General features: G+C 39.9%; 1 protein-coding gene across 1 annotated transcript in view; it reads left to right on the forward strand.

Moving 5' to 3' along the window:
- Window positions 1–25,247, forward strand: part of astn1 (astrotactin 1) — a 377,251-nt gene that overhangs the window by 161,902 nt on the left and 190,102 nt on the right. The window contains exons 13-14 of the mRNA XM_026312724.1: window positions 4,985–5,151; window positions 16,071–16,265. Of these exons, the coding sequence (XP_026168509.1) occupies window positions 4,985–5,151; window positions 16,071–16,265 (362 nt within the window). The remainder of the gene's footprint in view (window positions 1–4,984; window positions 5,152–16,070; window positions 16,266–25,247) is intronic.

The following is a 25,247-nucleotide window of genomic DNA, read 5'->3' on the forward strand; positions in this document are numbered from 1 at the left end:
GTGACTATATTCCTTTAGGAGTTGCAGTTGGGCCAAAAGCACCTGGCAGCAACTCAAAATAAAGTGCAAGAACATTGTACCTCATTTGGCTTAAGCATATCTGATACAAATGTTGGCAAACAATTACACATTATTTAATGATTTTATTTCAACATGTGGTGACTTTTATTTCAAACACAATGCAGTTTCAACATGTAGGCTATATTTCACCTCCTTAGCAATATATTTCACTTTAATCTTGACATTTCAATTTTATTCTGACCATTTCCACTTTATTCTTAAAAAAAAAAAAAAAACAACTGTCGTAAGGTGATCTGATTAACAAAACTGAAAATAAATCCATGCTGTAGAGTACATGTGAGGAGAAATCGCTGTCCTTACACTGGCTGATTGATCATAAAAACATTCATGTCAGTAAATTATTGGTTACTGCCTAATTGGGATATTTTTATCTGGTTCTAAAGACACAAACATATGAAAATGAACCTGCTCCAATCAGCGTTTCAATATGAACTGCATGAATAAGGAAATGAAATTACCTGTCTGACAGCTTCTACAGATTGACAGGAGTGGAGGAGACACAAACTCACAGTTGCATGAAGAAACACCAGCAAGAAGGTTATTAAGTTACCATGGTAACTCAGGATTGAGCTCCTTGGAATTTTCAGTAAACCTGCTTCTGGAATACCCCCATTCGATAAATCAGGGTTGTTTTGGGAACCAGTGCTATGGACAGATGAATTTTGCTGTCAAAGCAGCACTTGACAGCTATTAAACTGGTCTAAAATATTGGTTTGGTTTATTGACTGTCCTGTAGGAATCTGTAGGAATAGTGAAAAGTCACAGGTAAAGGCTGATGACAATGTTTGCATGAATATGATTATTTAGCTCATGCTAAATAACTTGAATTTGGTGCCCAGACTTACAGTATCTCACAGAAGTGAGTACACCCCTCACATTTTTGTAAATAGTTTATTATATCTTGGACATGGAGTTCACCAGAGCTTCACAGGTTGCCACTGGAATCCTCTTCCACTCCTCCATGATGACATTACAGAGCTGGTGGATGTTAGAGACTTTGCACTCCTCCACCCTCCTCCTCACCTCTGGTGAACTCCATGTCCAAGAGGGTTATGGCAGTGCTGGAAAATAATGGTGGCCACACAAAATATTGACACTTTGGGCCCAATTTGGACATTTTCACTTAGGGGTGTACTCACTTTTGTTGCCAGCGGTTTAGACATTAATGGCTGTGTGTTGAGTTATTTTGAGGGGACAGCAAATTTATACTGTTATACAAGCTGTACACTCACTACTTTACATTGTAGCAAAGTGTCATTTCTTCAGTGTTGTCACATGAAAAGATATAATAAACTATTTACAAAAATGTGAGGGATGTACTCACTTCTGTGAGATACTGTATCTAATGCTAAGCTTTCTATGTATGAATAATCCAGGATAAATAATGGGCTTTTGTAGGTTCAAGAAAAGTATAGTTAGTACAAGCGTTATTTGAAATATGCTCATGCCAAACAAGTTGTAATGCTTTTAAACAAATTAAGATTCTGACATTTTATAGGAGGCCGTTGCTGCTGAAGGAAGAAGTTACATTTTCAGATGTGATGATATACAGTATGGCCACTGTAAGCTTTTTAAAATGTATTTTTTTACTAGCACACACTAGACCTTAATAATAATAGTAATAATAATAAATGAAAGGTATACTATACCAGCAGCATGGTATATTGCCTCACAGCAAGAAGTTTCCATTTGACCTGGGCTCTTTCTTTTTGGAGTTTGCATGTTCTTCCTGTGTCTGTGTGGTCTTTTTCTAGTATTCCAGCTTCCTCCCACACCAGACACGGGCAGGTTAGGTTAATTGATGACTCTAAATTGCCCATAGGAGTGAATGAGAGTGTTTATCTGTTTCTATGTTTCAGCCCTGTGATAGACTGGCAATTTGTCCAGGGTGAACCTGCTTCTCCCCCAATGTTAATGCCTACTTCCCCACCCCCACCACACCCATGGATGGATGGATGGATGGGTATATTGATGGATGGATGGATAGATTGATAGAGGGATAGACTGATGAATGGATGGATGTACTGTACCCCGACAAAAATTGTTAAGTAGACTGACCTCTCCAAAACAACCACGTCAGGTTTATTAGTGAAATGAGCCACCAGGAGCTGCTGATGAATACAGCAGGCCTAAATAATAAAATAAGCAGTTGCTGATCTGTGAATGCTTAGAGGAAAGCAAATGCCTAGTTGCTGTTTTTGAAGGTAGCAGTGCCTTGTTAAAATGCATGCCATCAAAGTTTCCTTTGAAGTAATAGCTGACAGGAAACATAATATAAATTTGACTTGGCAGGTCTCTGAAAAAATGCTGGGAAAATTTGAACATGACTGTAAAAGGATAGGATTGGGGTGAAGTCAGGTCTCACACACATCTTTTGTAAATTCAACCAGCACTGAGCATAATTCATTTGAGTAGGTGTCCACATCTATGTAAAATCTTTATCTGTTTTTCTAATTTTAGTTTAGCATTTTTAATAATTTCTTGAAGTTTATCTGTGACGCCCCTTGCTTTTTGCATGTTTCAAAAAGAAAATTTCATTTCACTCATCAAATATGAAGACAGTGCTCCATGGAATGTATGAAAATCAACAGTATTGCCTCATCTCCCTCACCAGAAAAAGAATACTTTTACAAGGGCTTAATTAGAGATGATGCTGGTTGTCTGCCATTTCATCACTGTTCTTGTCATTCCCTGTGCCACACTAAATAATCAAGTGGGAGCACTATGCAGAGGCTCTTTTGCTTTGTAATGTATGCATGATAAAACTTTTAAAATTCCCTCTGTGACAACAGAGAACTGCTTATGCAGTAGAGTTTGCATTAATACCACAATACTTGGCTACCAATTATACCATCATTTCTAATGTTTTATTATACTAATCTGCCATTTTTGTCTCATTGACTGCCTTCTTGTTCTCCTTTTAGTTGCTTTTTTATGGCTCAAGGGATGGAAATGGCAAAATTTTCCATTTTTGATTATCGTGATGTACCTTGATAACTAGTGTGTGGATTACCATTTATGTACAGACATTTACAGTCCTTGAGGGTTGAATTGAAAAAGGAGAAGAAGAGTACTTTATTGATTCCCAAGGGGAAATTCAATTGTTACAGCACTTTTTTTTTTGGAGGGGGGGGTCGTGTGTGTGTGTGTGTGTGTGCGTTATTGTTTATATTGTGGAATTATAGAGTCTTATGGCCGTGGACACAAAAGACTTGGCCAAAGACCAAACTGCAGCGTGTCATCCACGTTGCCGAGAAGGTGATCGGTTCGCAGTCTCCCATCTCCCAAGGAGCAGTACATCTCCAGGACCTGGAGACGCGCAGCCAAGATCGCAGCCGACCTCTCTCATCCCAGACAAGAAGTCTTCCAGTCCCTCCCCTCTGCCAAGAGACTCTGGTCCATCAGGACCAGGACCTCATGCCACAAGAACAGTTTCTTCTTCCCCACTGCGTTCAACAGTACCCCAGTTACACCTATGTGACCCCCCCCCCCCCAAAAAAAAAAAACTACATTCAGTCACTTTTCACTTTAACACTCTTAAAGTGCACTACACTTCATGCACTCTTCACTTTTCTGTATATGCATAGTATTTATTTTATTTTATTTTATTTTTATTCCTTATTCTTGTTTCTAGTTTGTTATAAAACTATGTACATACTCCATACTTGTATACGCTTGTATATGCTTGCTCCAGACACCAAGACAAATTCCTAGTACTGTAAAGTGTTCTTTGCTGTGCCTGGCAATAAAACCAATTCTGATTCTGATTCTGATTCTGATTCTGAAAACTCAAGGGGCAGGTAGTATGGTCTCAGTCCAACCACCAATGCTCAATGTCTGGAGTGCAGTGGAGTGCAAATTGTACTAACTTGGTCGACTTCTTGAGGGCCACTGGGAGTTTCACGTTTTTGGGGATTGTCTGCTGGATGGACTGAGAGACCTGGAAGGTGAACAAAATGTGCAACAGAAGGCAAAGCTGGTACATAAAGAAGAAGAAGCCAGTAATAAACAACCATGTCAAATGCTAAATTGAGACCCATTCATGGATGGACAAGGAGATATAGTAGTATATGCTGTGCCAGTTGTCCATGCTTTCACTGCTTGATACGCTACCTGTTTGCTGCTTGCTGACTTTTTTGTTAGTTGTTTAGTCTGTGACATAATAGGTTAACAAAATACTAAGAAGCTGAAAGGTCCAATACTAAGCAGCTGAAAGGGGGCATATCACCACCTATTGTATCTGATGCTAAGGTCAGTAAATTTATTCCCTTTCTGCTTTTTCATAGGTGGACAAGGACAGTTGTCCAATTAAATGGCAGAGTCAAGCTATAACACTAACCCAACTACTGAGCATATAAACATATTGATTCGATTAACTTTGGTGAGCCCCTTAACTTTTAACTACTAGCATCACAAGCATGCATAAGAGATAAAGCAGAAAATTCTTACTTTGAAAAAGCTGGCCTAATTAATTAAAACATTGAGATTTGCTGATTAATATTAATTGACTAATTATTTCAGTAATTTGAAGCAACTTTTAGATTGTATTTTGTTTTCACTTCTCATGCTTCTGTTTCACCAGTATTAACATTCTGCAACCTTCTGTTGCGGCCTCCTGTTTTTATTTAAGCTGATAATTGGACTTTACATGAAACATCTTGCATTGTGCAGCTTTGCACACTGAGCTCAGTGCACACACAGGCCACCCTAATGGGAAGAAAAATTTGACTGTTTGCATTCTGTGGCACAGATGTTATCAGGTCTGTTTACCGGTCCCATCTGGGATTAGTGTTAATGTGGCAGCTTCTCACTGTTTAAGCAGCTATAAGAAAGTATCCCTAAATTAAGTATAAATTTGTAATTGGTAACATTAGTCATTTAAAACCACTTATTCCTCTCACAGTGCCCTCCAGGATTGAGTCCTATGAAGGATGGGACTGGGTGTTACGACCACCACATTGGCATCGACTGCTCTGACGGTTTTAATGGAGGATGTGAGCAGCTGTGTCTCCAGCAACTGGCCCCTCTAGAGGATGACCCAACACTCTACAACATCCAGATGTTCTGCGGGTAAGGAAGAACATACTCACTGTCTTATGTATTAATTGCTTACTATTCATAACCCTGTCATATTGAGTCCTTTCATCATTCACAGAGCTTGCACTCATACAATATGAGTGTTTGTACACTGTGAAGGAGAGCAGTATCAATCTTAATGTTATGAAATATGCTTTGGATTTTACAACTGCAGCACATAGTCTACATGCTATAAGTCATGATAAGAAATTTATTACACATATATTTTCTATTGAAGAGGAAAAATCTAACTGTTGTAATTATAGTAACTGAAATGAAAATTGTTTTCTGACCAAACTTCGATTACATATAGCCTCTAATGCTATTCTTCTTAAAACCAATGTCTGTTTTTTGTGTAGGTGAAAATAATGTCCAAGAATTTATGAAAGTAAATTGACTAGCACTAGAATTATCTTTAAAGTCATGCTTGCAGGGGCAAAAAGATGTCCCATTTTGTGGAAGCAGTGAAAAAAAAAGATAACCCAACCCAGAATAGTGTCATGATTCCCTTTTGGGACTTCCTGCCTTTTGGGACTTTTATTTTGTAAGTGACTTCCTCTTTCCCCTGCACTGGTTCCTTGCAGCTTTGCTTTGATTAACCCTCGTCAGTTTCACCTGTGTTCAATCCACCTTTGGTTCTTTCTCTCTGTATGTACTCTGCTTCCCTTTGTGTGTTGCGAGACTTGTTTCTGTTGTAGTGGATGTTAAACTCTTTTTTATTTGTATTGTTCCTGAGCCCTGGCCATTCCAGGGAAATAAAGCCCTTTTCTTGTCCTGCATTTGGGTCCTACTCCTCTCCTTCATTCATCACTTCAGCACATGCCACGTAACAAATAGATAGATAGCCCAAGAAAAATACAATCTATAGGATATTGATTATTATTTAAAATATATCTCTTTTCTAATTTGTCCCTCATCTGTAGTTACAGAATGCTAACAGTTATGTAGTAGAAAGAGTGTTGCAATTGTTATATAAGTCTTTGCACTCACTCACCCACCCCCAACCCTCCTAAGATATCAGTGTCTAGGTTATGTAATGTAAAAATAATGGTATTGACTGGTTTGTGCTTGTTAAGGTTTAATATGTTATAGATGATTCAATGTAAATGTCATCCTTCATTTCCATATAGATACTATTTTTCTTAATGCAGCACACCAAGCTCAATTATCATATCCCTCCAGAGTCCTAACACTCTGCGATACAAGACATTTAAATGGTTAATATTATCTGACCTCAATTAAAATCAGATTTTACCTGCAACTGGTGCTTCGTGTGTAGTACATTCAGTCCCTGTCCACATCCACCAGTGTATTTCAAACTAGATTGTATATCATGGAAGTAGATAGTCTCTTTGCTCACTAAATTCCTTTAAATAAAATCAATACATTTGTTAGGTTAGAGCAGAGCGAAGCCAAAACTGGCCTAATAAACTAAACCATGTGTCTGTGTCACACTGGTTAGAACAAAACAAACAGGCTATTACTCAGAAAGCACCTTTAGGAGAGTTTGATACTATGGGGAGATGATATTTCAGTAGTTTGCGTTCTTTGTTGTGGCTCACAGGTATGATATCTTACTTATTGGAAGAAGGGGGTTGGGCTGCCAATATTTCTATATGTCTTCTCCTTCATAGAGAATAATTGACTGGGAGTCACTCGCTGGTGTGGACAACAAACTTGAAGCGGAGAGATTATGGAGCACAATCGGATCATATTATTGTCAGACTAAAATTAGTTATAAAATATTGAACCTTTACAGCTACCACGGTTTAAGGTCATTTACTCTAATAGGCTCCTGCTGAGTTTCTGAGATATACAGTGGGTACGGAAAGTATTCAGACCCCTTTAAATTTTTCACTCTTTGTGTCATTGCAGCCATTTGCCAAAATCAAAAAAGTTCATTTTATTTCTCATTAATGTACACTCAGCACCCCATCTTGACAGAAAAAAACAGAAATGTAGAAATTTTTGCAAATTTATTAAAAAAGAGAAACTGAAATATCACATGGTCATAAGTATTCAGACCCTTTGCAGTGACACTCATATTTAACTCACATGCTGTCCATTTCTTCTGATCCTCCTTGAGATGGTTCTGCTCCTTCATTGGAGTCCAGCTGTGTTTAATTAAACTGATTGCACTTGATTAGGAAAGGCACACACCTGTCTATATAAGACCTTACAGCTCACAGTGCATGTCAGAGCAAATGAGAATCATGAGGTCGAAGGAACTGCCCAAGGAGCTCAGAGACAGAATTGTGGCAAGGCACAGATCTGGCCAAGGTTACAAAAGAATTTCTGCAGCACTCAAGGTTCCTAAGAGCACAGTGGCCTCCATAATCCTCAAATGGAAAAAGTTTGGGACGACCAGAACTCGTCCTAGACCTGGCCGTCCAGCCAAACTGAGCAGTCGTGGGAGAAGAGCCTTGGTGAGAGAGGTAAAGAAGAACCCAAAGATCACTGTGGCTGAGCTCCAGAGATGCAGTAGGGAGATGGGAGAAAGTTCCACAAAGTCAACTATCACTGCAGCCCTCCACCAGTCGGGGCTTTATGGCAGAGTGGCCCGACGGAAGCCTCTCCTCAGTGCAAGACACATGAAAGCCTGCATAGAGTTTGCCAAAAAACACATGAAGGACTCCCAGACTATGAGAAATAAGATTCTCTGGTCTGATGAGACCAAGATTGAACTTTTTGGCATTAATTCTAAGCGGTATGTGTGGAGAAAACCAGGCACTGCTCATCACCTGCCCAATACAATCCCTACAGTGAAACATGGTGGTGGGAGCATCATGTTGTGGGGGTGTTTTTCAGCTGCAGGGACAGGACGACTGGTTGCAATTGAAGGAAAGATGAATGTGGCCAAGTACAGAGATATCCTGGAAGAAAACCTCTTCCAGAGTGCTCAGGACCTCAGACTGGGCCGAAGGTTCACTTTTGAACAGGACAATGACCCTAAGCACACAGTTAAAATAACAAAGGAGTGGCTTCGGAACAACTCTGTGACCGTTCTTGACTGGCCCAGCCAGAGCCCTGACCTAAACCCAATTGAGCCTCTCTGGAGAGACCTGAAAATGGCTGTCCACCAACGTTCACCATCCAACCTGACAGAACTGGAGAGGATCTGCAAGGAAGAATGGCAGAGGATCCCCAAATCCAGGTGTGAAAAACTTGTTGCATCATTCCCAAGAAGACTCATGGCTGTACTAGCCCAAAAGGGTGCTTCTACTCAATACTGAGCACAGGGTCTGAATACTTATGACCATGTGATATTTCAGTTTTTCTTTTTTAATAAATTTGCAAAAATTTCTACATTTCTGTTTTTTTCTGTCAAGATGGGGTGCTGAGTGTACATTAATGAGAAATAAAATGAACTTTTTTGATTTTGGCAAATGGCTGCAATGACACAAAGAGTGAAAAATTTAAAGGGGTCTGAATACTTTCCGTACCCACTGTATGTCCTCACTTGAATAATTAGCTACTGCTGGTGGTGCTGCTGCTGAGTCATAAACTACTAAACTTATTAGCCAAAAGTCTTGTGTTTTTTTGTTACTTTGTCCTAAATATCAATAAATAACATTATATATATACATAACAGAGACATACATACAATATTGTATGTATGCATACTTCTTCCTTGCTGCAAACCCTACACAAGCAGCTTCCTCTATGGTTTCTTGCCACAGATACCCAGACTTACGTATAGTAGACTCAGACTAATTCCTTGCCAGCTCCAGTGATGGCTTCAAACATTTAGCTGTTTTGTGGGTTATTCTTTACTTCATTGAGCATTTTGCACATAGGGCATGTACAGTATGAGCCTGGTAAATTTTGTCTAAGAACATCACAGGTTACTTTGAGTAAAGCATCAGCAGCAGATAGGAGAAAGGTAGTTGTTGAGGAGATTACGAGGCAGACAGTAGATGTGGAAAGGTGCTCTCCCAGCCACAGAAGAGTCAGTGGATGAATTGGGAAACATACTAAGTCCGAGAGAAGTGTGGAGCATGGAGGCAAGCAGGATAAGATTTTTGTTAGGTGCTGCGATCTCCTGCCATCTCCCCAAAATCTAAATAGATGGATATGTGAGGAAGGGAAGACCCACAGTGTCCTTTGTGTTCTGAGGTAGCTTCAATACGACACATATTCTTAGGGTGTAAATCAAGCCTGGCTCAATGGCGATACACCTGGAGACATAAAGTGTTGAAGTGTCTAGCAGCAGCTTCTGAAAGTAAATGCCTAGAGGTTATCTGTATAGATGAGAAAAATAATCAAATGATTTGTTCAGAAGGATCAAAAAGGAAGGAAGGAGCCTAATAGGTTAAATCTTTGCTATTAGCTTAGTTTGCTCTGCTGCCAAGTTATTTTTATTTTAGCTTCCAGCAAGTAAGAGCCAACAGTTTTTTGTTTTTTTTTTAGCTCTGACAGGTAGTTGTTGAATAAGTTTCCCTGCTGCTGAGCGAGTGTCCAAGCCAGCAGCAATCTCTTAAGTGTGCAGGGTGTGTTGGAGTAGTGGGTGGTTCTGGGATGCTGGGACACACTGTTGAGCCTTCTTGGGGTCATTGAAACCCACCTGATGACCATGTAGACTTGCCAGCACTCTCACACCGTCGCTGAAGCTACATACAGCCTGTGTATTTAGTCCAAAGAATTGCTGTGAGTAGGTTAATGTGATAATCTGATTAGTAGCATTAGTAGAATAAAGAAGAGAGGGCAGAAAGCAACACACAATATAATATGTGTTCAGGTTTATGAAGGTAAGGGGTGGAGTATGGTCTTATTGTGGGGCCCTGAAGATTTATGATGGCATGGCCTAGTAGCATCATGTTTGGAGCCACATGACAGGGCAATTTGGATAGGGAGCTTTCATAGTAAGGCAATTTTTGACCTATTTTGTTGTGTATTTTTGGTATAATAGGTGATTGCCATACCTGTGTGATACACAGATAATAATAATATGTTATTACATGTTTGTAAGCAGAATAAGCAGACTGTGGAAGTCTCCTCCCCTTGATATTTGCTCAGTATCAGAATTGATATCACTTATATCCAAACTCATTCAGTGTGTGTTAACACGCTATTGTGTTCTGTCAGTTCTATCTTTAATAACTGTTTGCTATTTCACTTTTTATAGTTATGGTTTTATACTTTTGTTTGTGAGCTTGTTTTGTCTTTATTTTGCCTTCTCAATTTAATATGTAAAGTATGTTTGTTGTGTTATAGGTGCTTTCTAAAGTGTGATTACATCATCATTTACACCATGCCAGACAATGTTATTAAGATGTGTACTACATTTTTTTCTTGATATATAGTATGCATTACTCAAACCTTAAAGCACAACAGTTTAGAATTAACTAAATCAATTCAACTGGCACAAAATCCGTTATCTCTTAAAAGGAGAGATAATCCTTATACTGAGAGTCTTCTCATGAGTCTTTCATATTGATGATATTTTGACATCTCCATGTATAATATACTTTGTGAAATGAACCAAAGGCAGATAAAGCAGAGAGAGAGATAGGGAGTTGGGGGATGGAAGGTTAAAGAGGAAAAAGATAATCTGTTGGGTATTTACACAGAGAGAAGCTCTCTCCTCGATGCCAAATATCGCAAAGCTAATGCCAATCTCCTGGAGGATTAGCCACATCCTCGCTGTGGAAAGTGACAACAATACAAAGCTGTTATTGAGAATTAAATAAAATAGCAATTTGTATCACCTGTTTATGCAAATTTTGACATGCAACATGATGTTTAATGTTAAGGTGACAGCAAGAAATAACAGCTTGTTTTAAATTATAAAATTGCTGTTTACAGTCTGTTGATGTGTTCACAGTGGAGAAAATCTAAATATATTTTCTTTTGCTTTTACATCTCATATAAAACTTACAAGGAAGATTGGCAGGTCTCCACACTCCATACACAAAGACACTCTGCACAGTCATACAGTGGCGATGATAGCACTACCTTTGGATCACTTGTAGATTAAAATTTGTGCATATCTCCACAAGCAGATTGAATTTGGATGCTTTAGTGTCAGGGCCCTGGCATACAATTTTATTTAACAGTAGACATTTTCACATGTCATAACGTTAAACGCACTAGCATAAAAATATTGATAACGACTTTGTTTCATTCAAGTGCCCAAGCAATCCAGGCGAGTGAGCCAGCAGGCACAATACATGGCCCTGAAATTTGCACACCAAAAAGTACATCATGTTATGTCATATATGTTCATACAAATATGTTATTTTGCAGTTAGTTTGAAAGTTTTACTCACTATTCGGTCTTGCGACATTATTGCAAGCCAGAAGCCTTTAAACTCTGAAGGAACGAAAAATCCATACAAATTGCTGTGTGCAACAATATATATTTAGGTTATAAAACTGAATATACAGGATTATTGGTTGCAATATATTTTCAATACGTCTGGTTTCTTCTGAGTAATCTTTTTATATTTATCCAGAAATGGAGGTGGCGGAAATAAAAAAAGCCTTCATTGACATCTCGCTTGACACTGTTTTATAATTTTGTATCTAAGAAGTACATTCAGCTTTAGAATATAAATACACAACCAGTGAAATGTTTGGACACACTTGACTATTGAATTGAATGAGAAAGTGTGTCCAAACGTTTGACTGATACTGTATGTCCAGAGTAGATCAGAAGATGCTACATATTGGAATATAATCATCAAAATGTTGTTGAACCAAAAGTTAAATTTGAGCTAGCAGATCTATCCCGATTTGCATAGATTTTAGTTTACCTGAAAATCACTAGAACCACACTTATTGAGCTGTATTTTGGCTGTTTTACTGGTAAACTAAACTAAAGTTGTAGCTGTTAATAAAATGAAATATGTTCCGTATAAAACGAGTATTGTATAGGCAAGGTACAGATACAGTTTGTCTGTGGCCAAAGCACTGAACATGAGGGGTGAACTTGACGAAACATTTGAAATCATTGATTGTTTATCAGTGTGGACCTATGCAGTGTGACGTCACCCACAGAGTTATGCACCATGAGAATGAAGCCAATTCAGTCGCCATTTTTGGCGCCATGTTCCTTCTTTCTGATGTTGCTATCACTTGGGATTGCTACATCTATCACTATGGCTTTCTTCTGTTGTTTGTCCACCACTACTATGTTGGGTTGATTAGCTATCACCTGTTTGTTGGTCTGTATCTGGAAGTCCAACAGGATCTTAGCTCGGTCATTCTCCACCACCTTTGGAAGTGTGTCCCATTTTGACCTTGGGACCTCCAGCCCATACTCGGCACAGATGTTCCTGTACACTATGCCGGCCACTTGGGTATGGCATTCCATGTATGCCCTGCCTGGCCTGCTAGCATCTTACAACCTGCTGTTGTGTGCTGGATTGTCTCAGGGGCAACATTGCACAGCCTGCACCTGGGGTCCTGCCTGGTGTGGTAGACCCCAGCCTCTATCGATCTTGTGCTCAGGGCCTGTTCTTGTGCTGCTACGATTACTGCCTCTGTGCTGTCTTTCAGTCCAGCTTTTCCCAGCCACTGGTAGGACTTTTCGATATCAGCCACTTCTTCTATCTCTCAGTGATACAGACCATGCAGGGGTTTTTCCTGCAACGACGGTCCATCCTCTTAGTGTACAGCCGCAGGATGCTGGATTTGGGGTGAAACCTTCCATGCATTGTGAGGAGCTTCCTTGTCTTGACAACAGTGGCTTTTATTCCAGTGTTGTTGCTGTATATCCTGGTGGTGTGGATCAGTGAGTCGATGTCTCGCGTACAGCCTGGCATACAGCTCGATGTCATCCATGTATAGGAGGTGGCTGATGGTTGCTCCATTTCGTAGTCGGTATCCGAAGCCAGGCTTAGTGATGATCTGGCTGAGGGGGTTCAGGCCTATGCAGAACAGCAGCGGAGACAGAGCATCTCCTTGGTAGATGCCGCATTTGATGGAGACTTATGCATTCGGCTTGAGGTTGGCCACTAGGGTTGTTTTCCAGAGTCCCATTGAGTTCCTTATGAAGGTTCTTAGAGTCCTATTGATGTTGTATAGCTCCAGACATTCCAGGATCCATGTGTGAGACATTAAGTCGTAAGCTTTCTTGTAGTCAATCCAGGCGGTGCACAGGTTGGTCTGTCTGGTCTTACAGCTTTATCTACCAGTAGTTGATGTTTTGCTCCCCTGGTGCCCTAACCCATTCCTTTCTGGTTCCTGCTCATGTTTTGAGCCATGTGCTTATTCATCTTAGCCACTATGATGCCTGACAGGAGCTTCTATGTTGTGAAGAGGCAGGTTATGGGGCAGTAGTTGGATGGGACTGCTCCCTCTTGGGGGTCCTTCAGGATCAGGACTGTCGTGCCTTCATTTAGTCACTCTGGGTGAGTCCCATCCATTATCAGTTGGATCATCATGCCAGGCGCTCATGGAGGGCAGTTAGCTTCATTAGCCAGTAGGTGTGGATCATGTCAAGCCCCGGTGCTTTCCAGTTCTTCATGCTTGAGACCCTTTCTTGGATATCTGCCATTGTGATGGTTACTGGTTCCTGTTCAGGGAGGTTGCTGTGGTCTGCTCTCAGGTCTGCCAGCCACTGGGCATTGGTGTTATGTGATGCCTCCTTTTCCCATATGTTTTTCCAGTATCGTTCAGTCTCCAGCCATAGTTGGTCTGCTCTCATGTTACTGCCCTGCCACTGGGAGTTCACTTTGGATGGCTCAGTGGAGAACACCCTGTTTATTCTCCTTGCTTCTATTTCTCTGGTGTACCTCTTTTGGTGTGTGGCCAGGGCTGTGATTCATTGCTTGGCAGTCTCTAGGGCCTCAGCTATGGACAGCTTGCTGTACTTCTTACCTAACTTCATCCCACCTCTCTGCAGTTCTGATAGTTGGCTAACTTCTCTCCGTGTTGCCCTTATTTTTGCCTCCAACCTCCTTCTCCATGCAGGATACTGCTCCTTGGTGGTGGTGTATATTTTGTGGCCAAGCATCTCAAGGATCACTGTTGCCGTGGTGTATATCAGCTTGTTGGTCTCAGTGATGGTCACAGTAGGGATTGTTTGTAATGCTGCTTCCAGTAGACTTTCAGAGGGTACTTCACTTAGTCTTGATAACTGGCTACGGAGGTTCCAGGTGTCCATCTTACTCAAGATTTTCAATCTCAGGTCAGCTGCTCTTGTGTTGAACCACAGCACAAGATCTGGTTTAGATTGGTCCTATCTCCTAAGACACTATGAGCTGACTTTCTAAATCTATCTTTAGTTTCCAGCATTTCCCTGCTTTTAGCTGCCCCCACTTATGCCTGTCAAAGTTGCTTCCTTCCTTCCTTTTTCATCCTCCCGAAGAAACAAAGTCCCTCTTTGATTATTCTCCTCATCCTCAGAGTTAACCTGTAGGCATTTACTTTCAGAAGCTGCTGCTTCACAGCAGCAGCACAAAGGTCCTTACTTACCTTTCTATTCAGATTTTCAGTGAGATGGTAGTACATCACAGGTTGCATCTAGCAAAAATTTAATCCTGTTTGCTTACATGCGCCAGACTTCTTTTGGAGTTAGTGTCTTTCTTTCTACACTTTGCTAGTTCATCCGCTGACCCTGCTGTGGCTGGGAGAGTGCCTTTGCACATCTACTTCTTGCCTCCTAATCTCATCAACAACCATCTTTGTCCTGTCAGCTGCTTATATTTTACTCAAAGTAACTTGTAATGACCATACTTTACATTCCGTACAATTCCCGTGTCTAAGAACTACCTGAGCCTGCAAACCTGCTTCCCTTGGGTTCTACCACCTCCCTGCTGAGATTGTTGGTCATGTGCGCCGCACTGCTACACCTCTAGAAGCCTAGCCTTAGCACATTTAAAACCTTCATGTCCTACTCATTGGTTTAAATTATTAAAAGCTAGTAAAGAAAAAAAATGTATGTTTTTGACTGTTTGATTTGAATATAGAAATTATTGCTTGGGTCTATTTAGTGTTAACCCCAGCTACAATATAAAGAGTTTCAGTCCAGTGATTCTGGATTCATGCCACTTGTTCTGTTAATTCACACTCCAATAGTTTCACATCATTCCACTGATAAACAAATGTCAGTAATGTGCCAAGATATGTTGCACTAACCCAGCAATGACAGAGAAGATAATGATACAGGGAAATGTTTTGAGTAACGAAATGCATTTAATGCATCTACATTTTTATACCACAATATATTTTGGTGAGTACCACTGAAATATTAACCTAACTTTTGTTGTTTAAAATAAACAGGACACCTCTAAATAATGATTTTAACTTGGATCAACAGATATTCAAAGCATAACAACATGACTTTCACTCTTAAATAACTGCGTTAAAATAATCTTAAACTGTCAATAAAAACTTTGTAACAAAAACTGGTCCAAAAAGCACAAGCCCAACCAATGATGGCTATCATTAGTTTTCATTTTTCTGCACAGAAACACACTACAAAATTACTTAAGGAAGGTAAAATCAACGTCTAAGCAATTCAATGGAAGTCAACCAGCCAGAGCATAAGTCAAACCCAAAAAACATGTGATATGCAGATTGGAGAGAGCATTTTATTGATATCTTTATCTGCTATGCAATCAACCATCACCATTTTTAAGCTGGCCAAAATATTTTGTAAACTACGGAAATGACAGTTTAGTTTTAAAGTTGGCACTCCAATCAGGTTTCTCTCTTTAAAAAAATCGTAAACATAATTAATTTTAAACTCAAAATGTGCTTGTTTTGCTGCCTGCCCAGTAATTATTTTCTTACCCTAAAGAATTGCAGTAAAGAGAGTTTAGGAAATGGAAGTGAAAAGAAAGATAAACAAGCAAATTAACAGACAATTAAGGAACAGTACTAAAGTAAAATTATATCACAGAAAGACACATGGAAGGAAGGAGATATATGAATCATTTAAATGACTTAAATCTTGTGTCACTCCAGGTGCATCGAGGACTACAAGCGTGGGCCAGATGGGAGGTCTTGCCTGCCGGTGTCTGAAGCCTGCACGGAGGGAGTCGACTGTGGGGAAGCAGCAGATATCCCTGCTAACCAGACTGTGTTTGGAGACCTTTTCTATGGATACAACAATCACAGCAAAGAGAGCAGCTCTGGACAGATCCTCAAAGCGACATTCAGGTAAACACATATGCTGTCTCATGCATTCTTGGAACAACGTACATAGGTTCCACCCTTAGCAGAGGGAATATAACCAGAACTCTTGAATGTTCCATGTAAAATTCAGTGTTGGTGAACTTGGATATGCAATTTGGACATTGACCCATAGCAAGCTCTTTTGATAGAGACGACCTTGGAGGGAACAGTGAGCCAGACAGGTCTGAACTGTTCATACGTTATTGGCGGTGTTGCGTAATTAACTTTTATTTAACCTCTGCTGTGTGAATGGAAAATACCATAATCCCATAAAAGAGCAACATAGTTATGAGATCAGAGAGAAATTATGGTACAAATCTGCACTTTTAATAAACTATATGAACTTACTGTCAAGCAACAAAGCTAGGCTAGCTAGCTTGCTAACTGATGTTTAGTAAGTTCATGAGCTAAGAGAACTTTTTTTTTTTTTAATCTAAGTGCCAGCCAAAGGCAAGTACATGTTCTGGTAGCTCTTGTGATTGATATTAGCATTAGACCTGAGAGTACTACGTCACCTCACTTTCACCTTCAATGTATGTCATATGGACAAGGAACTTTCACTGTGTGGATTGTGGATGTTGCAGTGTTTGGAAAAATCTGTAGCAAAGACTTCAATAATCCGTTTTATTTACTGCGGGGGTGTTCATCATTCATTCTGGTTGGTATGTACATCCTTCCTCAGACCTGTTTTAGCGCAGCATTGCTCATTGTCTTAGGGGATATTAACAGAGCAAACCTCACTCATGAAGTGAAGTGAGTCACCCAGTTGTCTCATTAGAGACAAAAACACATTGGACCACTGCTATGCTGTAAAAAGAAAAAAACGATACCTATTGCTCATTCCTGGACTCTTGGGTATCTCTGACCACTGTATGATTGCCCTCATCCCAACCTATAGGAAGAAATGTAAAGCTGTAAGGCCTGTGGTTAAAGTGACAAGAAGTCAGAGCTATAGAGCTATAGACCTAACAGATTGGAGTGTGTTCACACACCTGGATGAACTCATCAGCTTCTCCCCCGACCCCTACCCCTGAAGATCTGTGAAGAGGATGTGTGAGACGTTTTTCAGGTATGTCAGGAAAGCACCAGGACCAGACAGTGTGACCCCCTCCTGTTTGAATGTCTGTACTGACCTGCTCGCCCTCATCTACACACATATCTTAAACATATCACTGGAGCTATCACCTTTTGTTTCAAATGCTGCACCATAATCCTTCCCAAGAAACCCTCCGTCAGTAGACTGAATGATTACAGACCTGTCATCCTGACATCTCTGGCCATGAAGTCCTTTGAGAGAATGGCGTTGATTCACCTGAATGACATCACAGGCCTGTTGCTTGACCCTGTGCAGTTTGCCTAACGGGCAGGCAGGTCAATAGAGGATGCAGTCAGTATGGCACTACAGTATGCATTACATTCTGCAATATCTTGACAGGAACCTAAGCTCAGGTCCTGTTTGTGGACACATTCAAGACTATCATCCCAGACCTCCACTGGTCCAAGCTCATCCAGCTCATTTTGCCAACCTGCACCTGACAGGAGGATCCCCCACCCTCACCATACTTAACAGCGCCATATAAGCACTGGGTACTTCAAGTATCTGGGATCCACAATCTCCCAAGGCCTGAGTTGGACATCCATCATCAGCACCATCATCAAGGATGCATCAAGATGTTCTTCCTAGGTCAACTCAAGAAGTTCAACCTGCCCCAGGAGCTGCTGTCACAGTTCTAAAGAGTATTTTTTGAATCTGTTCTATACCTGTCCATCACTCACCCATGAGAAAATGATATTATGTTAGGCACATACTCTGGCTAAGACTATTTTCAGGAATGACTGGTGATAAACACAAAATTACATATTTTCTTCTTCTTCCATGTGACTGCATTTTCTAGAATCTATATACAATCAGTATGTTTAAAGGTTTACATGTTGTTAAATACAGATTTCAATTTCCTCCCAATAAAGATAATATATTGATATTACCCATCATATTGATATTAAAGCACTTTAGGGATTACTCTGATAATAACACAAGATATTTTTCCTAATCTCAGACAAGAGGAAATAAAAAGGAGAAAAAAAGAAAAAAATGCCATCATCTCTTTGTTGAATCACACAGATATTAAGCCACACAAGTCCAAAGAGAGATGTGGATAGTAGTGTATTTTGAAGGTGGTTAATTATCACTGTCCACATGCTGCAATCATTTTCATCAAACTCAGGAAGCCAGAAGGTCAGGAAATTCATCTGTGGCCCAGCAATTTAATTTGGGCCAGGCATGCATTCTGCTGCCCAAAGGCAACTCACCCACCTAGGAATCCACCACTGTAGATGTAAAAATGGAGGGACGGTTGAAGCAGGAAAATTAATATCATCGAGAATCTAAATCTCAAATGCTCTGATCTCATTTGAAAGTCTGAGGCAGACTTTGAAGAGCACCAAATGCTTCCTGTGCAGATAAGGTGGTGGAAGCAGAAGGGAGAATCTTTAGGGAGGCATGGTTAATGCAACGTCAAATTATAAGAGATGGCAGCAGATGAATTAAAACTGACCAGGAGCCTGTGTGCTGAAATTAAACCTAAGTGGACTAGATGAATGTTTGAATGGAAAATGAATAAAAGTTACAGTAAAAGGGCATTACAACTGAACATTGAAGATCTATTAGGGGTTTGGATTCAATGGAGCATGCAGTCTTGATCAGGAATGGTACTGCAAAGCCAAAGTCAGTAATCCTTTCTGTATGAAAAACAGCTTCTAATGTCTTATAAAAGGTGGTAAATCTGTCAACTTAATGTTGCAGTGCCAGACTAACTATGCTTCTGGTCAGCTAAATGAAATATTAGCTTCCTATTAAAATGCTGTATTTTAAAGACAGATTAGATTCTCCAGTATGTTGTAATAACCTAGAACATGTTGGAGGGTAAGTGCAGTTACTGTTAAAGTGGCACTCTAGTTATCCTAGATGTCAGTCTAGTTGTCATAGGCAGAACCAACTCAGCCTGTAAAAATGGTTACGTAACAGCTTCTGTGGCCCAGGGGGAGTTTTGACAATTTAATAGAAATAATAATCTCAGGTGGATGTAGCGGTGACACATTTTAAAATGTATTACAAACTGGGGACATCTTATTAAGTAATTGACAGATATCACAATTTACAAGGCAACAAGGTTTGAATTACTATACACAATTGCATTATGGGTAGGGTGGTATATTTTTAAAATCTAGATCCAGGGTTAAATTGATCCATGTTGTTTCATATTCTCTAGCAAGCCGATATACTATAGGTTAGTGCTGGTCAATTATGGAAAAAATCATTATCACGATCATTTTGGTCATTACTGAAATCACGATTATTTTACATGATTACTCATTAACTTTGGAAATGTGTTGCATTTCTTGAACATAACAATGAATTCTCCTTAAAACAAATAATATATTATATTATATTATATATATAATATATATATTTTCAAATGGCTGAATGGTTAGCACTGTTGCCTCACAACAAGAAGGTTGTGGGTTTGCAACCCGGCCTTTCTGTGTGGAGTTTGCATGTTCTCCCTGTGCTTGTGTGGGTTTACTCCAGGTACTCTGGTTTCCTCCCACAGTCCAAAAACATGTATGTCAGGTTGATTGGTGACTCTAAATTGCCCGTAGGAGTGAGTGTGAGTGTGAGAGGTTGTCTGTCTTTGTGTGTCTCTATGTGGCCCTGTGATGGACTGGTGACCTGTCCAGGGTGTACCCCTGCCTTTCACCCGAGAGAGAGCTGGGATAGGCTCCAGCAGATCCCTGTGACCCTGGCTTTCAGGAAAAAGCGGGTATAGAAGATGGATGGATGTATTCAAATGTATACTTTTTTGTTTTTTTTTTTTGTAAAGTGCCTTGAGATGATTTCATTGTGATTTGGCGCTATACAAATAAAATAAAATTTAATTGAATTGAATAAATAGTGGTGCCGACACCACCGCATAGCAAATCTTGCACATAGTTTGTTTCTGATCCACGTTCGCTTCTTCGAATCCAAACTGTTCCCACACAACGGAATTGCTTCTACCTCTTTAGTTGACTTCTGTGGCTGCTCTCTTTCCACCATCTTCACTCGAGCTGATTTTTAAATGCCACCAGATACCACATACATGACTTGTTTCCCTGACAATATAGGCTGAGAGAGCTTGGACGAAAAGGGCATGTGCGTCATTAAGAACGCAGGCCAAACTAACTTGAAAAACGGAATAATACATAGTTTTTGTGATCGTTGAGACCCAAAATCCATCCATCCATTATCTATATTCACTTATTTCTAACCAGGGTCCCGGGATCTGCTGGAGCCTATCCCAGCTCTCTTTGGGTGAAAGGCAGGGGTACACCCTGGACAGGTCACCAGTCCATCACAGGGCCACATAGAGACAAACAACCTCACACACTCACACTCACTCCTATGGGCAATTTAGAGTCACCAATCAACCTGACATACATGTTTTTGGACTGTGGGAGGAAACCAGAGTACCTGGAGAAAACCCACACAAGCACAGGGAGAACATGCAAACTCCACACAGAAAGGCCGGCTTGCGAACCCACGACCTTCTCACTGTGAGGCAACAGTGCTAACCGCTCATCTACCATGCTTCCCCGAGACCAAAAATCAAAATCAAAATCAAAATTCGATTAACTGCACAGCCCTACTGTAGGTTTAACTGTAGTAGAGCTGCAATGATTAGCTGATGAACATAAAATAATTCTGCATTTAGTTTTTTCCCAAATGTGGAAAATCTATTCATTAGTGCTATGCTGGGTCGAGGCAGGTGGACGCCCAAACTGAGTCTGGTTCTGCTTGAGGTTTCTTCCGTTAAAGGGAGTTTTTCCTCTCCACTGTCTCCAAGTGCTCGCTCATAAGGGATTTTTGTTTTTTGTAAAGGTCCTTGAGATTATTGTATTGTGATTTGGCACTATGCAAATAAACTGAATTGAATTGAATTTACATTGACTTTACCTTAATTTGACGGTAAGGATAATGTGTGAAGTTTCATGTGAGCCTAAGCTGAACTGGAGTGCATCTTCCACGTACCATGGAATGAGGACTGTGAAGGTTATCCCATATTACTTCCAGTGTATTTGCATTTCTAGTGAAATTTGGAGCTGGCATGATGCATAGGAATATTTATAGTGACAAAGTCCTGTTCTATATTGTTTTTACACTGACTTGAAAATCTGTTGTGGGTTAGTAAATTAAATAATGTAAGTTGTATTATTATTTATTCCACTTAAGTTAGTGTTAGCCTTATACTAATTATTAAGCTGCTAACATTGTCTGCAATGTTTCCAGGTGACGGACATGGAAATATATAGATTTTTATTAAATTGCTCCTGGGAACATTTCTGTCATCTGTACTATTTGCAACATGTTTCTGTATTTAGTTATGTTTTCTTTTGTTGTAGTGAATTTCTGTATGTGGTTGTTTTCTTTTTTTCCTGTGCGTTTGGATATTTGGTGTTGTTCTCGAATTGAAGAAGTTGTATTACTAATTTTCTTGCGTTTTATCTATTTGCATGTGTTTTCTCAAGCTGCAGAACGATAAGCTCTCAGGGCCACCGTACACCTGGGCTTTTGCTATTTTGGCTTAAAACCCATCAAGACTCTGGAGTACTCTGTAGTTGAACCACACTGTATTAAATGATTTCAACTCAGAGAAACCTTTCAAATATCTTCAAAAGCACCTTACCCACTGCTTTGGTGAGGCACAAAGCATCTGTTTCAACATTGCTCAGTGCTCAGTGACCAAGAGGTCATCAAAATTTAATGCTGTTTAATCATCTGTAGATTTTGGGTTTTTTTTCAATCCAAAATGATGGCAAATTCTTTGCTTTTTCTCCAGTTGTAATAGCCCCATTATTTGGTATGATTTCTCTCCGTTCCTTTATCCGCAGTTGTTTTTTACTTCTTCCTGTATTCACTACCTCACACAAAAAATCGTAAACAGTCCCTCTCAGTGTAACTTTTGACCACTAATGTTTTATTTATTTATGGAGAAAAGGCTTGTGTAGGGAAAACAGTATGTCTACAACAGCATAAATAGGAGATATAAAAGGAAAGCAGCAAGTGGTGTGGGCAGGAGCCCAGTGTCATGACATTCCTACACACACAGAAAAATAGCCAGGCACTAAGGTAAGCACACAAATGCACACTGTCACACATTTAACCATACACACATGGCCACAGTGGGTGTGTGGACCACCCGACTACTTGACAGCCAAGCCCTTTCAGCTACATCTCCAGAGAGTGCCATCACACCCGCACAAAGCTGGTTTGATTCTCTCCACTCAGCATGCCTCATTTATGGTTCTCTCAAGCTCGCCATCCCTGAAAAGCTTCTCATGTTTTTCAGAAAGATAAATACATGCCTCCCAATAGAGGAGGCTTCACACGATAATTTTGGTCACAAAGCAACATGAGATATGTGTCCATGCCCAGGAAGGAGGCCTATCACAGTAACATCTCAGGAGCACCAGCCTAGATATGATCTGTGTTCATATTACAGAGCTCAGTGACAGGGGTCTCTATCTTTCAGTCTCTGTGGGAGCCAGTGGACTCTAGTAATGAGATGCTAAAAAGCTAACCTCCTCTTATTACTCCTACCAGTGCCCTGCCTGTCTTCCCCCTTCTCTATTCCGCTCTCAAACGACAAGCTCAGAGCAGGTTTTAATGAATATTTTAGTGCTCTTTGTTCTCATTCTGGTGGCTGCTTGATCAATGATTAAGACAATGCTCCCACCTGAGAACCCCTCTGCACCCAGCATCTTTTTTTGCCCTCTCTTTTTGTTTTTGGGCCCACTACAGTTAATGTACTACACCTTCAAAATACCTACCTCAAGAAGAGTAATGCTCAGTTAATTAAAATATGGCAACTGATGAAGAGGCTGGAGTGGCAAAAGGTTGATGGTGGCCCCTATTGGTTCTTATTGAATTCTGAGTTTATTCAGTCACATAGTCAGGGGGATCAGCCTAAAGAACAGAGAAAAAAATTGCGAAAGGGTTGTTTTGTCATACGATTTGAATAATTCATCAAACAGGTGGCTGCTTCACCATAGCTCCCACTACAGTACAGAAAAAACTGTCTACTAAGTTTTGGCACTTGAACAAAAGTTTCTCAAACTTTAAGAGTGATTTTGCTATAAAAAAATGAATTATTTTGCCTCACGGCGATGAATAATGTCATCATGTACAAAAAACCTTAGCGTGCATCTAAAATAGAGAGCACACAAAAGAGAAACTGCTATCTCTATAAAAGGCAACATCCCCAATCTGTGTGCTTTGATAAAAAGACAAAATGCCATGTTGTACAGTAGGTTTTGGTCAGAATTTTGGGTCGGCTGACTCAGGATAATTGCTTGGTTTCTTTCCATGTTGAGGAGTCAACATAAAAATGTGCTTGAATTGTGCAAGCATATCTTATGGCTTCAAATACAGTTATAGTACAGAGAAATGCCATATGTAGTCAAGCTATAAGCAAAAATTAATCTGTAACGCACACTGCCCAGCACAATGCTTTGGCAACAGGAAGTGATATGGGTAAATACAGTATTTGATCCTATCCTCCTGATAGCCCCGTCCCATCTCTGCCAATCAAATGCTAACATTTTCAGCCAATTAAATGCTAGCATGTCTAAACGGATCATCATGTAGACACATCCTGAGAGATGGCATATTAAAAAAGGACAAATATAAATTAACTGTAAAGATAATGTGAATGAGTTTGTTCAAATACATTTCTATCCTCCCAAAACAGAGGCCATGTCCGTCATCCAGGGGTGGATACATGTGTAATTGCTTTTAGCAAAAACTGACCATTGACTTGTGTTACACAAAATGTGAACCAACCTTATTTTTTGCCAACAGGCACAAAACTGATGATATAGCACAAGATGATAATTATATTTATAATTATAAGTGAACTGTAATACTTTGATTTTAACTTTCTTCTTGCGTTATTCCACATCTCTCTTCCACTGGATGTTTTCATCAAAGTTTAGGGCCTTACCTTCCAGCCCATTTCAGCACAGAAGCTTTGTTTCAGATTGCCAGCAGCTAAGTGTACATTTTTTTATGAGCCTTGCTTTGTTCTAATTACTGCTACTCCCATGGCAGCACCATTGCCATGCAAATAAAATGTCATGTTAATGCTGATATTTGATGCAGCCAATCCAGTGCTGTTTCTTCTTGAGCCAGTGGTTTCTGTTTTTCTTGAGTTATGACTTTCCCAAAGGCAACTATTTGCAATTTGTAAATATTTGTGTATCCCCCCCAACCCTCCCCACAAGGCTCAGAATACTGCATGAATCAAATGGTATATTATGCATGGTCTATATTAACATGAAAACTGTTGGTGTGAACTATAAAGTTCTGTCATGTATAATGGCTGCTGCTGGGCATTTTTAAAAGGGAAAGGTTTTATCACACACTTATTAAATAAAAATAAACTTTTCTTAAGTGTTTCTTTGCTACAGAAAAGAACATCCATTTAATCCAAATGAGAAGCCTGAGATCTTATTTTCTTAACTGGCATCAGCTGTGGATATGGGTGAGAAAAATTACCAGCATATAGGAAGTTGTCATTTCAACTTTTAGAGTCATTCATCCAGCAGTGTCTGGCTCACAATAAATATTTAGCTTCTCACTTCATTTTGGTATGATTTTAGTCCTGTTGGCTAACCTGACGCTGTTGATTTTATGTTCAAGTACAGTGGTGTGAAAAAGTGTTGGCCTCCTTCCTGATTTCTTATTTTTTTGCATGTTTGTCACACTTTAATGTTTCAGATCATGAAACTAATTTAAATATTAGTCAAAGATAACACAAGTAACCACATCATGCAGTTTTTAAATGAAGTTTTTTATTATTAAGGGAAAACAAAATCCAAAACTACATGGCCCTGTGTGAAAAAGTGTTGGCCTCCTTCCTGATTTCTTAT

Source organism: Mastacembelus armatus, chromosome 17, assembly GCF_900324485.2.
Source record: "Mastacembelus armatus chromosome 17, fMasArm1.2, whole genome shotgun sequence".
Lineage (NCBI taxonomy): Eukaryota > Metazoa > Chordata > Actinopteri > Synbranchiformes > Mastacembelidae > Mastacembelus > Mastacembelus armatus.